The sequence below is a fragment of the Nanorana parkeri genome, unplaced genomic scaffold, assembly GCF_000935625.1.
Source record: "Nanorana parkeri isolate BGI_ZX_2015 unplaced genomic scaffold, ASM93562v1 scaffold88, whole genome shotgun sequence".
Lineage (NCBI taxonomy): Eukaryota > Metazoa > Chordata > Amphibia > Anura > Dicroglossidae > Nanorana > Nanorana parkeri.
Genome location: NW_017306356.1, coordinates 1,571,671 through 1,588,482, shown reverse-complemented (window position 1 = coordinate 1,588,482; position 16,812 = coordinate 1,571,671). Strand labels below are relative to the sequence as shown.

General features: G+C 42.8%; 1 protein-coding gene across 2 annotated transcripts; it reads left to right on the top strand.

Annotated features, from left to right (window-relative positions):
- Positions 1-505: 505 nt before the first annotated feature.
- Positions 506-14,804, top strand: ZBTB5 (zinc finger and BTB domain containing 5). Of its 2 annotated transcripts, none has more exons than XM_018552447.1 (2): positions 506-743; positions 12,364-14,804. In XM_018552447.1, the coding sequence occupies exon 2, from the start codon at positions 12,368-12,370 to the stop codon at positions 14,393-14,395; it is 2,028 nt and encodes a 675-aa protein (XP_018407949.1). In that variant the 5' UTR covers positions 506-743; positions 12,364-12,367; the 3' UTR covers positions 14,396-14,804. The 2 variants fall into 2 exon arrangements, with proteins under 2 accessions (XP_018407949.1, XP_018407948.1); XM_018552446.1 differs by having other exon boundaries at positions 508-819.
- Positions 14,805-16,812: the final 2,008 nt, after the last annotated feature.

Sequence of the window (16,812 nt, the reverse complement as noted above, 5' to 3'; positions counted from 1 at the left end):
CAAAATGCATTTTTGAAATAAGGATCCCTATGCTGGTGCTGTAGCTTTGTGGAAAAAAAGCCTCTTTTGTTCTAAACAAAGCAGTGAAAGGTACAATGGCCTCTGCTAGAAGGTAATGTAGATCCTCTGCAGTGTGGATCAATATCTCGGCTGAACGACTCTGCTCTATTCTGCAGCAAGTGCCATCAGCCTAGGTGACAGGAGTGGGCGGGGCGAGCAGAAGACAAAGGGGCGGGGCTTGTCTATCAGTTTACTCACAATTCTCTTCCATTGAATGGGGAAGCTCGTGCGTGTGACATTGGGGCGCGGGCACGACGCTAGAACGTGGGCGGAGATAGACATCTATTACGAGCGAATAGAGGGCCGAGCCTGTTATTCCCAGACTCTGCTTGTTATTGTAGAACTGGCACAAATCCTATATCACAAACAGCACCGCTGCAAGCGGCCAGACAACTTGGCCAATCAAAAACAGAGAGGAACTGGCCAATGGCAGCGCGGCGTGACTATAGTAGCAGTAGAGGAGGCGACCAGCCGTGTCTGGAGCGGCTGTGTCTGCCAGGGCTCAGTATTCTCCGCCCCCTCCGCCGCCTTTCCAACCCCCCTTCTGTCTGCCGTCTCCTCATCCGCCCCCCGGTCTGCTCGTCACGTCCGGTAGCCGGAGGAGGAGGAGGCCGAGAGCACCAGCACCCCGGGGGAGCCGTCAGACACAAAGAGGCCGCTGTGTGACCGAGGCCTGGGGCCAGGTGAGGGGAGAAGAGCCCGGGTGGCCGAGTGACAGCTCCCCCCTCCTCTGTGTGTTTTCATCACACCTATGTACATGTATGTAATGCATGATCCTGTCTTCATGTGTTCTCATCACAGGGCACGGAGCCTATGTGTGTCTGTGTGATCCTAGAATGTTTCACTAGGAAGGCCGTACGCAGCAAGGGGGATCTGCTCATCGTCCGATCTGATTACATATGTGTGTGTGTGTGTATCACGTGTCATCCTGTATGGGAGAAATGTACTAAATCAGATTTAGAGGCTGCAAGGGACGTGAAATCAGACAGAGGAGAGATTGTTTTCCTGTCTCATAGTGATCCAGGCAGAAGTGTTTCTGTAGATTATAATCATGGTGGAACCTGTGGCTCTAGGTTCCGCTTGTCCTTGTTCATGCTACCTCTTAGGGTCACCATACAAGGTTCAATCAACTTTACATTTACCCAAACTATGTAATATAAGAGCCTACCTAATCTATCTGATCAATCTGTATCCAGTCAGGCAGGACCTTGTACTACATAGTTGTTGGTAGATGGGAAATTGTACAATCACATCATAATGTGTGCTGGGGAGCTTTATACAGGTTTTGATGCACACAACAACCTTTCAAGGTTGTTATAACAGGGAAGTATCAATATTTGGTAACCTAATGTGTTGATTGTTACTTCCTGGGGCCGTACGATGTAAAATTTGGGTGTATTTATCTGCCCGGGAGCCACAGGTGCTGTGCTCGGGGATATGCCAGTACTAAACACATGCATCTGTATGAATGTATACAGTCCGATGGACGCAGACAGTCCGACTCCAGGGTTGTATGTCAGTATGCATGCACGTGTTTACCTAAATACTGCTGTAAAACCCTGTGCAGCCCATGATTTCTATTGGAGGCCATACGCAGCATCGGTGGCTCCCAATTGTTATGTCCGAGTGCGTGAGCCCTGTGTTGTCATATTTGACAAACCCCCACTATATGTTATGTTTTCCCAGTCACACAATACCGCAAAATAATTTAAAAAAAATGTCTTACATGTCTAGTTGTTTCATTGGAGCAGGATTATACATAGGACACTGCAGACAGCTTCTACTGTTTAGAGTAGATGGCAATGTGTAGATCAGGGACAGACGGTGTATTCATATACAATGTTACATCCAAGCCTTGAGATCTTAACCCTTTGTTAGGACAGACAGTCCTGTTCATCTAGTTTACAACTGATAAGGAAGATCTGCCAGCACAGTACAGACAGGGTTAACTATGGTAAACACAACTCCCCAGCCCCCTCTTTAACATTACATAGTAAGGGAGCGCTAAGAAGAATTTTTCAGTTGGAGCTTTCATAAAAGAGCATTAAAAAACAAACAAAAAAACAGCAATTATTAAATATTCCACGCTATGTGAATGGGAACATGTAACAAATATAAAGTAGGTGTTATCCCAGTGTGGCTGCGAAAGTGTAAATACACTCACAAGAAACTTTATTAACCCTTGCAGTGGGGCTAACCCCACACAACTGCCCGTTTTTGTCTAGGTGCTAAGTTAAACTCCCCCGAGGGGCTGAGGGGACTCCTTGCTTCTCCGGTCACTGAAGCCTGTCTCCTCTTCTGCACAAATGGAATGTTTCCCAGCATCCTCATGTCTATACACTATGTATAGAACGTGATGACAACACAAGAGCGCTGCAGAGGAGGGGGGAGAGAGGCTTTAGGGACCGTTCTAAGAACAAGCCGGCTTGAGTTATAGGGGTGAGTATAAAAAATTTTTTTCTTGTAGCACCTAGACACAAACAAGTTAACCCTTGCAGTGTTGGCAGTAGCCCCACTGTAAGGGCCTGTTCACCTGATTTTCAGGTGCGGATCTGCAGACGCAGCGCTATGTTTTTGCCGCGTCTTTGATGCGTTCCAGTTTTAAAAAAAATTTTTTTTTTTTTCTCGAGTGGGGCTGTCAGTATGTTAGCTGCAGTGCAGTGCGTTTTTGACGCGTTTTGCGTTTCCTGACCGGACAAAATGTGACATGCAGTATTTTTTTTGTCGTGACCTGAGCGCACGTGAGAACTGTAGCCCATAAAACACATAGGGATACATTGGGATGCATTTTTAGTGCAGGGGCATACGGATCAGGTCAGCACAGAAAACGGACGTCGTGTGAACAGGCCCTAAGGGTTAATAAAAAATGTTTCCCCGGAGTTCTTTAATGGAACCCATCTAGGACAGACACAGGCTGTCACTGTTGACCACTCCTGAAGATGCTAGCTGTCTGCCTATCATGTCTACACTTGGAGTTTCTGACTTGGAATAAGTTTTGACTTCCCTCTGACATTCCTGATCTGTATGCTTGTACTGAGTTAGTGAATCACACAATTGAAGCCAGTGTGTCTTTTTTTTTTTAGAAAAGTCTTATGACAGGTTTACATCAGTGAGGCAAAGACAGTAACTCACATGGATCCCCGCTGCTTGTAGGGTCTGTGGCAGCGGGGATCCGTAAAAAAATCACCGTCGGGGGGGGTTCTGTTTTTTGAGTCTAATATAATATTTGCATTACATGGGTAATCGTTAACGCTGAACTATGGGAAATCCAGAAAAACTAGCCTTGCAATGCCCCCCCATCCTCCACACTGCAAGGGTTAAATTCTTACCCTTTTCGCAGGCTCCCTCCTTCTGTGTGACCTTTCTCTGAAGCCTCTTCTCTAAGATGCTCTAGTCGGTGGTTGCATGCTGACATCACCCTGCATTGCACATGGGGACAGCGAGGGACCGCTTACAATTTAGAGGGTCAGGGAGCAGAGGTGAGCGCCAAAACCTGCTGGAAGTAGTACGGTAAGTGTTAAAACCTATTTCTCTAACCCCAGGACCTAAGGAGCATTTAACAGAGGGCTCCCACTGCATGGGTAGTTTTTGTGTAATTCCCAGAGTTCAGCTTTACGTTTTTGCTAGCAACTCTAAAGTTTCTTTGGTTGTTTTGTGTTGCCGATCTTTGCTTGGCATTTAGGGTGGATTCACACTCTTGTGTTGCAGAAAAAAGTGCACTTTACTGCAACACGTTAATGCACAGCTCTTGTTGCGTTGTGGTGGCACCTCAGTGCACAGATGTACTTTGTGATGCTCAATGTTTGGAGAAAAGGTTCACGTGCGTTGTCAGATAACTAAAAATGAATGGGCAGCCTAAACAACGATGTGAATCCGACTTTGAATAGGTAAAACATGTTGCTATTTGTTGGTAGCGCCCACCAGGAATCTGTTGGAAGCGCCCATCAGGGATCTCTTGGGAGCATCCACCAGGAATATGAACCATAAGGTGGGAATTCCCATGAGATGAAATGCTGGTCCTTGTCTTGATGACCTGAGATGGGTCACATTAATGTGTTACCTGTTGTTGAAACTCTTAGCTATCACATTAAGAGACATCAGATCTGCTTTATTTGCGTGGAATGCAAAAATATGGATCAACAATTAAATTGTCAGCTTGGTTATTATTTTGTTGTGCAGACCAGATATTGTTGAATTTTTTATTATTATTACATGTACATTCAGTGCACTAGTTTTTCTATACCTACAAGAACACATTTAGGAAAAATGTTTTTGAGGCCTTTGATGTGCATTCGTGATGTTTTTGAACAGCAGTTGTATATCAGAAATATATATATATATATTTTTTTTAACACCTGTAAATTGAACATTAGGAAAGTAATGATACACATTACCCTGTAAGATTGGATTCAAGTTGTGCTAGAGACCCTTTTAAACCAGCTCCTAAAACTCACATAAGGTCTTATTCTTCTGCTAGAGAGATTGTAGAATTCTGAGTACTTCTCCCTTTTGAAGTAATAAAAGTGAGTTTCTTATTCTCCATGGTAGACCCCCTGGCTCTGGTTTTGTTTTAGAGCCTGATAGGACAGGCCAACATCTGGAATAAAAATATTAACATTAACAGCTAGTATATTGTTTACTTCTCCCAGATAGGGCTCCTCAGCATTGACTATTGGGGAATATAAGGCTTATAAGAAACCCAATGCACACTCCTGGGTCCCTGCCTGAAATGCTGATTTAATTGATACTGCAAACATATACTATCTTTTCGGTACAATTTCCTAATGCTTGGCGTTGGTTACATTTAAAGAGAACCTGTACTGAAAAAATATGCAGAGACTGCCAGTGCTGAAGATGCTAGTTGCCAGGCTATCTCTGACCTTGAGCCTGGAAATATTTGAAATTTGTGTTGTCCTATAGTGAAAAGGGGCATTGTTAGGCTTGTGAGTTGACAATATGATTGCGTGTCTGGGTTTTATCTCTGGTGGATGCTGGCATTTGTATGGACCTCCCATAAGAAGGAAGCCGGCAGGAGGTTTTCCTTCGTGAAGGCTGTGCATGGCCACACAGAGAAAACTGCTGGATCATGGCTGGAGGTAAGTATGTTATTAGGTGGGCTACACTCAGGAGGTTGGGGAATTTATTTAAAGGACAACTTCACAAAAAGTACAGTTGTCCCTGATGATCAAGGGGGATCTTCAAGGACAACTGTACTTTTTGTGAAAAGTTGTCCTTTAAATACATTTCCTCCACCTGCCTTTCTGGCATATTTGGAACAGAAGAGCGCCATCACTGGTGGATATATTTTGTACTACAAAAAGTATAAAGGTAAAATAGCAGGCAGCAGTGCAGGCTACGTGTTGGCTTTGGTTCTCAGAAGGCAACCCTGTTATCCCAGATGATGGCGGTCATATCTGTCAGAGGCATCTGTCCTGCGTCCAGTGACAATCCTCTATTCTAAACCTAATGTAATTGTACCATGTACGATTACATATGGACTGTCGCTAACACATGCAGCCGCTGTCACCCGGTCATTAATTTCAATGGGTACAGCGGCTGCCTCTGAACCAGGACACCTGGCATTCCTTCCATAGGAATCTAAGTTCCTACCGCAGGAATACCAGATCGCCCTGTGTGACCGAAGCCCTACTCTGTTCTGGTTGCTTCCTGCACTTTATTACAAAATGCTTTCAATGTTATACTTACCAGGCCAAAAAGTTCACTGTCAGGGTTTGTATACACTTTAAGTGTGAATGCACCGATACCAATACCTTTTTTTTTTTTTGTTTTTTTGTTTGTTTGCGTGTCATGACAGTTTTTTAAAAACAATATAGACAAATTATTTAGGACAGTGGTGAAATGCTAGGGCCTGGGCCCAGCTGCAAATGCTGCACCCCTTGTAGTTCTGCCACTGACTCCAAGCTGTAGAGGGACTACAAATCCCAGCAATACGCTGTACAACAATGCAGAATACCACCAGCTATAGAGGGCTACAATTCTCAGCAATACATGATACAGCAATGCAGAATAATAACATCAGCTAGAGAGAACTACAAATCCCAGTGATACATTATACAGCAATGCTGAATGGCAACCGGCTATAGAGGACTACAAATCCCAGCAATGCATTATACAGTGAGGAAAATAATTATTTGATCCCCTGCAGATTTAGAGAACATCTGTAAACAAAGTGGACCAAACTCCCTCCTGAGATGTGTGCAAACCTGGGAACCAACTACAAGAAACTTCTTACATCTGTGCTGGCCAACAAGGGTTTCTCCACCAAGTGCTTAGTCATGTTTTGCTTGGGGATCAAATACTTATTTTACTCACTGAACTGCAGCTCAATTTATAACATTTGTATCAGTGTTTTTTCTGGATTTTTGGTTGATATTCGGTCTCTATCATTTAAAATACACCTATGATAGAAATTATAGACCTTTCATTTCTTTGTAAGTGGGCAAACTTACCAAATCTGCAGGGGGTCAAATCATTATTTTCCACACTGTACATCAATGCCGAATAATATGAAGCTACATACTGTGTGCTGCTCCGGGGTGCCAGCCTGATGTCCCTAGCAGAGGATCTCAGGTGGCTGTGCGGGGTCTATGGTAGACTGTGCAGACTCTTAGTTGGCTGTGCAGATTCTATGGTGGGCTGTGCAGATTCTATGGTGGGCTGTGCAGACTCTCGGTTGTGCAGATTCTATGGTGGGCTGTGCAGATTCTATGGTGGGCTCTGCAGACTCTCAGTTGGCTGTGCAGATTCTATGGTGGGCTCTGCAGACTCTCAGTTGGCTGTGCAGATTCTATGGTGGGCTGTGCAGACTCTTAGTTGGTTGTGCAGATTCTATGGGGGGCTGTGCAGACTCTCGGTTGTGCAGATTCTATGGTGGGCTGTGCAGATTCTATGGTGGGCTCTGCAGACTCTCGGTTGGCTGTGCAGATTCTATGGTGGGCTCTGCAGACTCTCAGGTGGCTGTGCAGATTCTATGGTGGGCTCTGCAGACTCAGTTGGCTGTGCAGATTCTATGGTGGGCTGTGCAGACTCTCAGTTGGCTGTGCAGATTCTATGGTGGGCTGTGCAGACTCTCGGGTGGCTGTGCAGATTCTATGGTGGGCTCTGCAGACTCTCAGGTGGCTGTGCAGATTCTATGGTGGGCTGTGTAGACTCTCGGGTGGCTGTGCAGATTTTATGGTTGGCTCGGCAGACTCTATGGTGGGCTGTGCAGACTCTCAGTTGGCTGTGCAGATTCTATGGTGGGTTGTGCAGAGTACTCGTAAAATAAATGCCCAGTAACAGCACCGGTATCGGTGCATCCCTAACATTAAGGATTCCTTTTACAAAAATAAAAGAAGTGGAACCTCTAAAGTTATGTTACAGAATTCAGTCATTTTACATATTTGGGTGGTACTGAGTGGAAACTCCTGTAATAAGAGGCAAAAGAAGGGCTTCTTGTATTTCCAATGGAGTAAGTTTCAGTATTTTTTTATTCAAAATATAAATAGTGTTTCATCTTATCGGAAATTTGAATGGAATGGCAAGTGGTAAATACTGTTTTCTAGTACATTAGGGAAAAAATAGATTATGAATGCCAGAGTTTACTTATTAAGAAAAAAAAAACCCTTTTCTTGTTCCAGATCAGTGACTCAGAAAATATTCAATACTTTGGATCAGCATAACAACCAGCATGTTCAAAAAGAGCGTTCAGCAATGGTATCCTATGTATTTTATCAGTAAAGATTTCATTGAATGTTTCCTATCTATTCAGTTGCTTTATAACAATGTAATACTCCTCGAAAGAAGATAAAGCTGAAAATATGTATTTCTCATTCTTTGTGAAGACACCTTTTAGGCTAGATGAATCTTCTTGAGGATAAAGGACCTGAAAGGGACACTGTGATGTTGCCCACTTTAGGGCCAAGTGACAGTGTCTGTGAAAGGCCCCTCTGACCCACTGATATTCATCTTGCCACGGCTACTTCCTCAGTCACAGCCAGCACCATTGTCCCATTGTCAGATACTTAGGGGATATCCTAGAAGGGCCGGATATTTTCTCCAGTGGAAGGAGCAGCAGAGAAGCGCTAGCAAGATATGTATTAGTTGGTCAGGGAGGGTCTCTGATAAGGGACAGAGTGACGGTGTCTCTTAGGACAACAGTTTGAAATTTGACTATACCAGGGTTGGACAATTTAATATGGAATCCAGGAGCCAGCTCTATTGACAACAAGTAAAGAGAACCTCAAACGTTAGGCACAAGCTGTAATTATAAGGAGCATTGGATACCTGGGATTTGTCCAACCATGGACTATACCATGTTTGAATCTTTAGTGGGCACAGTATTCTGTTGCTGGGGCCCTGAGGAATTGTATTTTGCAGTTAGAAGACAACATACAAAAAACATTTTCTGTTCAAACTGGTCACTGATTATTTTTTTCTTCACTTTATTCATGGTTTCTTTATGAGCACTGTGACTTCTTCTAAATCTTGCATGCCTTCTAAAAACGCTTCAGTTCTTTTGAGTTGCTGCCCCAAAGAAGCATATAGACTTTTCTCCAACTTCCCTGACGGGTATACTTGGGGGTCAACATTAAAGCCAGTGTGTCAGCATATCAGCCAGGCAGCTCTTTTCAGAAAGGGTTCAGCTATGGCAGCCTCAATGTTTGTCTCAAAACAAATGTGCCCATTAAGATTAAGTGGTAGAAGTGAAGAGCAAGATAGGGATTAGGAGCAGTTTTATTTTTACAAGAACAGCAGGCAAGATACATTCAAATGCTAGACCTAGAGAGAAATATGAAAGTGCCATTGCTAAATGAGTAAATCAAAGCTCCTGGCCTGAATTCTTGCTCAATGTCGATTTCTCAGAAAGGGCTGAAGTCTTTGAATTAGTATATCCGTCTGGCAACTTGCATATTCAAAAGGAAAGTTAAACAAAACCTCCTTTTTATCTCATAAGAATTTCTCTCGAATCATATGATGTCTGACACGGTCGGATTAAATGTGGGAGAGCTACCCTTTGAAGTAGTATGGAAGGAACTCGTCATTCAGCAGTCAGTCGGATCAAAAATAAAATTTTATTCTGTACCATGCAGTCTATATGTAAATACTCGACCATTATCACCAACGCAAGGCATTATGAAAGCAACAATCCCAGGCTTTCTGCTAGGGATGCACCGATACTAGTATCGGTGCCGATACCGAGTATTTGGGTGAGTACTCGTACTCACCCAAATGCTCCGATACCTAGCACGAGTACTTCCTGTATCAGGAAGCCGGGCTGCGCATCATTACACGCTGCCCGGTTTCCTGATTGGCCGGGAAACGGCTCCATGCTCTCTCGTCGCTTGTGATGAGAGAGCATGGAGCCGATTTCCCGGCCAATCAGGAAGCCGGCTAGCGTGTAATGTCGCTCTGCCTGGCTTCCCGATTGGTCAGGAAGCTAGCAAATCCGGAAGCCAGGCGCCGTGTAATGACACAGCGCCGGCATTCTGATTGGCCAGAAAGGCGGCGTCATGCTCCCTCGTCATCTCATGAATCATAATATTAAGAAACTGACCTTAAATCATTAGTTTGTATTGCTTTAGAAAAAATGTGACCTGTCCCTTTAAGAAAAGTATCGGTAATTGGTATCGGCGAGTACTTGATCAAAAGTATCGGTACTCGTACTCGGTCGTAAAAAAGTGGTATCGGTGCATCCCTACTTTCTGCTGCAAATGTAATAGGAGGAGTTCATTATTATTAGTTTTTTTTTATTATTAGAACACCCGGATTTTTCCGGGTCCCATACCTAGAGCTCTGTGTAGTCAGAGAAGACATTTCCTGAAGGCCTTTGTGACAGTATTAGCACCTTGAGAGCAAGCCAACATCAAGGGCATAACAAGGTGAAGGGGGCAAGTGTGGGCAAATCAGCATAACAAGGGAGAGGGGGGCAAACTTGGGCCAACATCAACAGCATAACAAGGGAGAGGGGGGCAAACTTGGGTCAACAGCATAACAAGGGAGAGTGGGGCAAACTTGGGCCAACATAAACAGCATAACAAGGGAGAGGGGGGCAAACTTGGGCCAACAGCATAACAAGGGAGAGGGGGCAAACTTGGGCCAACAGCATAACAAGGGAGAGGGGGCAAACGTGCGCCAACATCAAGGGCATAACAAGGGAGAGGGGGCAATTGTGGGCAATCAAGAGGATAACAAGGCGGCAGGGCAAAAGTAGACCAATATCAAGAGAATAACAAAATAGAGGAAACAAATGTGGGCTAACATTAAGAGGGCAACGAGGCTTTTGCATATACTTATCAAAATAGCAATAGGTGGTAATTTTACACTTAGCTCATATAGCAGGTATCAGTCAGTTAAATGTGCAAATGCCTTGACTGAAAGCAGGCACCACAAAGTTTTACCAGAAAATCGTCTTTGTTTCTCATGTGATCTTGGAATCACTTTATTACAAAGGGTTTGACTTTGTGGCTAAGCCCTGGGCCCCCCATCCTCCCATCTTTACGCATTTGCTCGTAGTTAATACATTTATATATGGACTTTACTAAACTGTGAGCTCACCAAAGCAAACTAGGGCTGCAGCTAACGATTATTTTCATAATCGATTAGTTGGCCGATTATTACGTTCAATTAATCGGATAAAAAAAAAAGGCTCCCGTGATGGACTACTAGTTTCTATTGCGATTGTAGTCCATCACAGGAGCAAGCTTGGCACGGTGGAAGTAAAAAAAAAAGTGTGGTGTGCAATATAGTACATTATACAGCGGCGCAATGCAGAATACCAGCAGCTATAGAGGAATGCAGCAATAGTACATTATACTATAATGTACTATTGCTGGGATTTGTAGTCCTCTGTAGCTGGCGTTATTCTGCATTGCACTGTATATAATGTATTATTGCTGGGATCTGATGTATTCCTCTATAGCTGGCGTTATTCTGCATTGCGCTGTATATCATTTATTATCGCTGGGATTTGTAGTCCTCTACAGTGCGCTGTATAATGATTATACGGCGAAATGCAGTATACCACCAGCTATATAGTAATACAACAAATGCCAGCAAGAGTACAACATTATACAATAATGTACTATTGCTGGGATATGTAGTCCTCTGTAAATGCTGGTATTCTGCATTGCGCTGTATAATGATTATACTGTGCAATGCAGATTACCATTCACCAGTTATAGAGGAACTACAAATCCCAGAAATAATGCATTGCCCAGCGCAATGGAGAATACCACCAGCTATAGAGGAACAACAAATCCTTAATCGATTAACTCTAAAGCAAACTATTGACAGTTATTTGTCTAAATTTTGTTTTATGTGAGGAAGTGTGGTTTTTAATGTGCGTCTAGCATGGGAACATATGACTATTTCGAAGTACACAGGAAACCTATCATGCTTTGCTATGATATTGGTAAGGCAGCCCATGTATAGCAGAAGAGACCAGAATCATGTGTCCTAGAAATGATTCAGCCTACAGTTAACTGATTTGCTATGCTGGCTATGCACTATACAGCCGAAGCAAGTGATACAACAGATCCTTGTAGCTATTGGGTAAAATATGACTGAATGATCAAGCAACAAAAATCTGTAGCCTAGGTCACAAAAATATCCTAGCATGACTATTAACAGCAATGTCGCTTTTTAAGTCGCTCATTAAAGTGACACTAAACTCAGGAGTTAAATCATAAAAATACATTCAAGTACTTGAACTATGATCAAAAATGTATCTTATTTGTGTATCACTGGGCTGTGGATCCTCAAATCATCTCTGAATTGGTGCTGACACGGTCCTTCCTTCTGGAGGGGGGCTACTTTTGTTCCCCCTGGTCCCTGTGTGTGTTGTAAAGTAGTCACCGTTCCAAACTCGCTCCCGTGATGGACTACATCTCACATTTAGTTTACTAATTTGTATTGAGATTGTAGTCCATCACAGTAGCGAGCTTGGAGCGGTGGCTACTTTACAACACACACAGGGATCATGGGGAAGAAAAGTATCCCCCCTCCAGAAGGAAGGACAGTGTCAGCACCAATTCAGAGATGATTTGAGGATCTACAGCCCAGTGATACACAAATAAGATAAATTTTTGTTAAATAATGCAAATACATTCAAGTGCCTCCTGAGTTTAGGGTCACTTTAAGTAGAATGAGTTACACATGGGTTACATGGGTTAATTTCTGAATATGAAAATAGGTTCCTCCTGGTTTTTTTTTTGGATTGTAGTGTGCATATTATCATATTTAAAACTTTCTATTGTGCCCTGACTGCATATTTACATTGGCATTGCCTTTTTATCTTTCTAGGACAATGGATTTTCCTGGACACTTTGAGCAGACCTTTCAACAGTTAAATTACCAGCGCATCCAAGGCCAGCTCTGTGACTGTGTCATAGTGGTGGGCAGCCGGCATTTTAAAGCTCACCGCTCTGTACTAGCAGCATGCAGTACTCATTTCCGAGCTCTGTTTACTGTAGCAGAGAGTGACCAGAGCATGAACATGATCCAGCTGGACAGTGAAGTGGTAACATCTGAAGCTTTTGCTGCTCTTATTGACATGATGTATACATCCACCCTTATGCTTGGAGAAAGCAATGTGATGGATGTGCTACTGGCAGCATCTCACCTCCATTTGAATTCTGTTGTGAAAGCATGTAAGCACTATCTGACTACAAGGACATTGCCTGTGTCTTCCCCCAATGACAGAACTCAGGAGCAGAGCGCACGGATGCAAAGGTCTTTCATGCTTCAGCAGCTCGGATTAAGCATTGTGAGTTCGGCTTTGAATTCAAATCAGAGCAATGAAGAACAGTCCCAGCAACAGCAGACTTCAATGAGTTCCTCTGTACGAAATAGCATGGTGGAGCAAAGGGCCACATTTCCTATAAGACGGCTGCACAAAAGAAAACAGTCTTCTGAAGAAAGGGCTAGGCAGCGTATGAGGGCCTCAATTGATGAGTGTCTTATTACCGATGTTACCAATGAAAGTGTACAGTCCATGGGTAATTCTCGTGAAGAATATTTCTCCCCTGATTCACTTAAAATTACGGATGCTATGAAATCTGACTCTGCTCAAGACAACCATGAAGATAGCACACTCATGTTTGATCAGTCATATGGCAATCAAGAAGACACACAACTGCCAAGCCAGTCTGACAACAGTGGAGAAAACATTATATCAATGGCAACTCAAACAACTCAAGTTGAAACAAGTTACAATCAGGAGTCTGGTTGTGAGAAAACAGTTTATCCCTCAGAGACTCATGATCTTACAGTGGATGAAAAAGATCACATGAGAGTCATTGTAAAATCTGAGCCTATGAGCTCACCTGAACCACAGGATGAGGTGAGTGATGTCACATCACAAGCAGAAGGAAGTGAGCCGGTTGAGGTAGAAGGTACTGTAAGTGCAGAAAAAATTGAACTGAGCCCAGAAAGCAGTGATCGGAGTTTCTCTGACCCCCAGTCTAGCACAGACAGGGTTGGAGATATTCACATTTTAGATGTCAATCCCAACTTAGAGCACAAATCCTCTTTTAGCATTTCAAATTTTTTAAACAAGAACAGAAATGGCAACCTCAGCTTAAGTCATAATAGTGATGATAACATTCCAAATACAACCAGTGACTGTAGAATGGATGGAGAGGTGTCCTACCTCATTAGTCCAGATGTAGGACCAGGTGGTCACTCCTCTAATGTTATGATGGATAATCCTTTCGGTGATGGCCCAGATTCCCATTTTGCTCGTCCCATGCAGGACGTTATGAGTATGCCTTGTGTTCAGTCCTCTAATTACCGTGGAAATGACCCATTTGGAATGGACTACCCAAGATCTGGATTAGGGCTACATTCTATGTCTAGATCTATCATGGGAAGTGCAAGGGGTCGGGCCTTTAACTTTCCGAATTATCGGCGCATTGCCCCCAAAATGCCAATTGTTACGTCAGTACGGAGCACTCAGCTACAGGATAACGCTTCCAGTTCCCAAATGATGATGAATGGAGGAAACTCCTCTTATGACAATGGAAATACTTCCCAACAAGGTCCACCACAGTTGACAAGGGCTTCGGCAGATGTCCTTTCCAAGTGCAAGAAAGCTCTCTCTGAGCATAATGTGCTGGTGGTAGAAGGTGCACGTAAATATGCTTGTAAAATATGCTGTAAGACCTTCTTGACTTTGACAGACTGTAAAAAGCACATCCGGGTCCATACAGGTGAAAAACCTTATGCGTGCCTGAAATGTGGAAAGCGGTTTAGCCAATCCAGTCACTTATATAAGCATTCCAAAACTACTTGCCTTAGATGGCAAAACAGCAATCTTCCCACAACGTTGCTTTAACTTTATCGCCTCCTCCAACAAGACCAGTTACCACCATGTGTGACGTAGCAACATTTCCCTGTACTTAACCAAGTAGGATGACCCAGAGTATTGTGAGTGAACAGGCAAATGACTTTTGAAGGAAAAGAAGAAAAAAAAATATGGTCTTGGCGAGGGAACATATCTTCATCAAAATATTTAACCTCTCTCTGTTTTGAGGTGCAAGTACTTCATTTGTTTATGTATGTTTATGTAAAATGAAATCATTACTAACATCCAAGGTTTTAACCAGACATTTCTGTACAATTGTGTAAACATTAATGCAACAAAATGCATTTTTATCCATTTTTGGTAAGTATTGTTCCCTTCCTTTGAGTAAATTATTGAAAACTGTACAAGCTTTTCAATTAAAAAAATTAAATTTTGCCAATTGAAGATCTACATTTACAGTGTTCTCATATCTCAGGGTTGCTGGTGATCTGGTTTCCCAGGCTGCCATAATCGTTAAGCCTCATTGTTATTACATTCTCCACTTATTTTACATTACATGGAATTCAGCAGGAGCAATGTTCGTGGTGGAGCCAAGAACTTTTAGCTGGAGATTTTGCGCCTGCACAGTCACGGCAAACAGTCTGCTTTACAAATATAGCTCTTTTCCACAAAAAGAGTAGGATCCTTTATTGGTGTGATAGGCAAATATCCAAGGAGATTAGTTACATAGTAGGTGAGGTTGAATAAAAACACAGGCACAGCAGGTTCAACCTTTTATAGTGTGTGTGTGTGTGTGTGTATAATGCTCGGAATTTAAATAACTGTGTTTTGTGACGAGATGCTCATTACAATTTGACATTTGATTATAAAGTAAGAAAAACCCATATAAAAGTATGTGAATATGCATAGCTTTGCATTAATATGACCGGAATGCCCTATTATATTTAGCCGGTAGCAACATTGTTTTGTACTGAGGCATAGCAACAATAATACTCTGTACTTGACGTCCACCAGGTTTTTTTTTTTGTTTTTTTTAACTTTCATCTTGGCAAGAGCAGAAAACAATGATTAACCAAAGATTTCTTGTCCTGCTTCTTCAAATTAGAGACCTTCAGTTAAGCATCACTGTTATATACACTCGTATGACTGAATTTAAGTGGGCCTTTATAACCACATACAGTACATGATTTCAGTGGGGGCTTACTTTATCTACTATAAAGCTGCCCCTTCACTCTCCTGCTGTGATTCGACCTGAGCAGCATGACGTCCACATTTGCCTGGCATTGCACAAAGCATGCTTTGGACCAGATCTGGAACTTGGTGCATTGTGTTTTTACCACTTTCCAGAGCGGGTTTTTTTTATTAGCTTAAAATGGGCTTTCAGGTGTGGTCCAGTGCATTCCATACCAGAGAAAATTAGACTAGCAGTTTTTTTTGTCTGGTCCAGAACAGATTGCGCTCGTGTGAACAGAGCCGTGAAATACCATAAGGATACATTGGGATGCTTTTTTGGTCCGGGAACAAACTGCTCTGGTCTGGACATGATCTGTACCTGGTGTGAACAGGCCCTACAAGTTAAGTGTATCAGAACTTCCGGCTTGAATGACTGTGGAACACATAGGGCGCGTTGAGAAATTATACTTTCATCCTTATGGTAATTCAGGCTAATATCAGTGGAAGGTATTGTGACATATCTTTAGAATAAGTGCTAATTTAAAGCGAACCATGGTTAGAAATGGAAGAGACCATACTGTGAATTAAGAGGATCATTTTAAAAAGTGGTCAGAGCTGCTTGATGTTCCTTGATGATGCACTTCTGGTTTGAAAACTCAGTAAGAGTCAAATTCATTAAATGTGAGTTTATTCAAAACCAAAGTTGCAGTTTTCTTTGTTGCTGGCCACTTGATTCATTTGCTGGCTTTCTGTGATTGGAGCGGTGAGAAAGTTCAACTTATGGTTGTGCCTTGCTCAGTGATATCCTAAGCTCCCAATAGAGACCATATTTAAATCTCTTAAGCTTTTGCTCATGTTAATGTAAATTTTCAATATCTTTTTAATCGCCAGCTATTAAAATACCTAGACCTGGTGATTCTGCCATGGAGATCTTGTTAAATGGTGATGATGCTCTGTCTCCCAGTTGTACACCTGAGTTGTCACCCTGTCACACAGGAGAAAACAAGTGGCCACTGCAAGACCTACTACACTGGCATGTTCCACTGTTAACATTTCTGCAGTTTGAAGAGTTAAGCTGGCCATACACTAATATTTTCTGTTTCTATGTCTTTGTTCAGCCTGCAGGTTGAACAAAGAAAACATTACAGGATTCCTCCATCAACTGTTACGAGCGTTGATCGAGAAACATTTCCACCCTTTTCTTTTGTAGCCTGACAGCGGCTGTTGTCAGAATAGCTGAACAGTGTCGGCAGCTCATTTTTCGATCGGCTCCT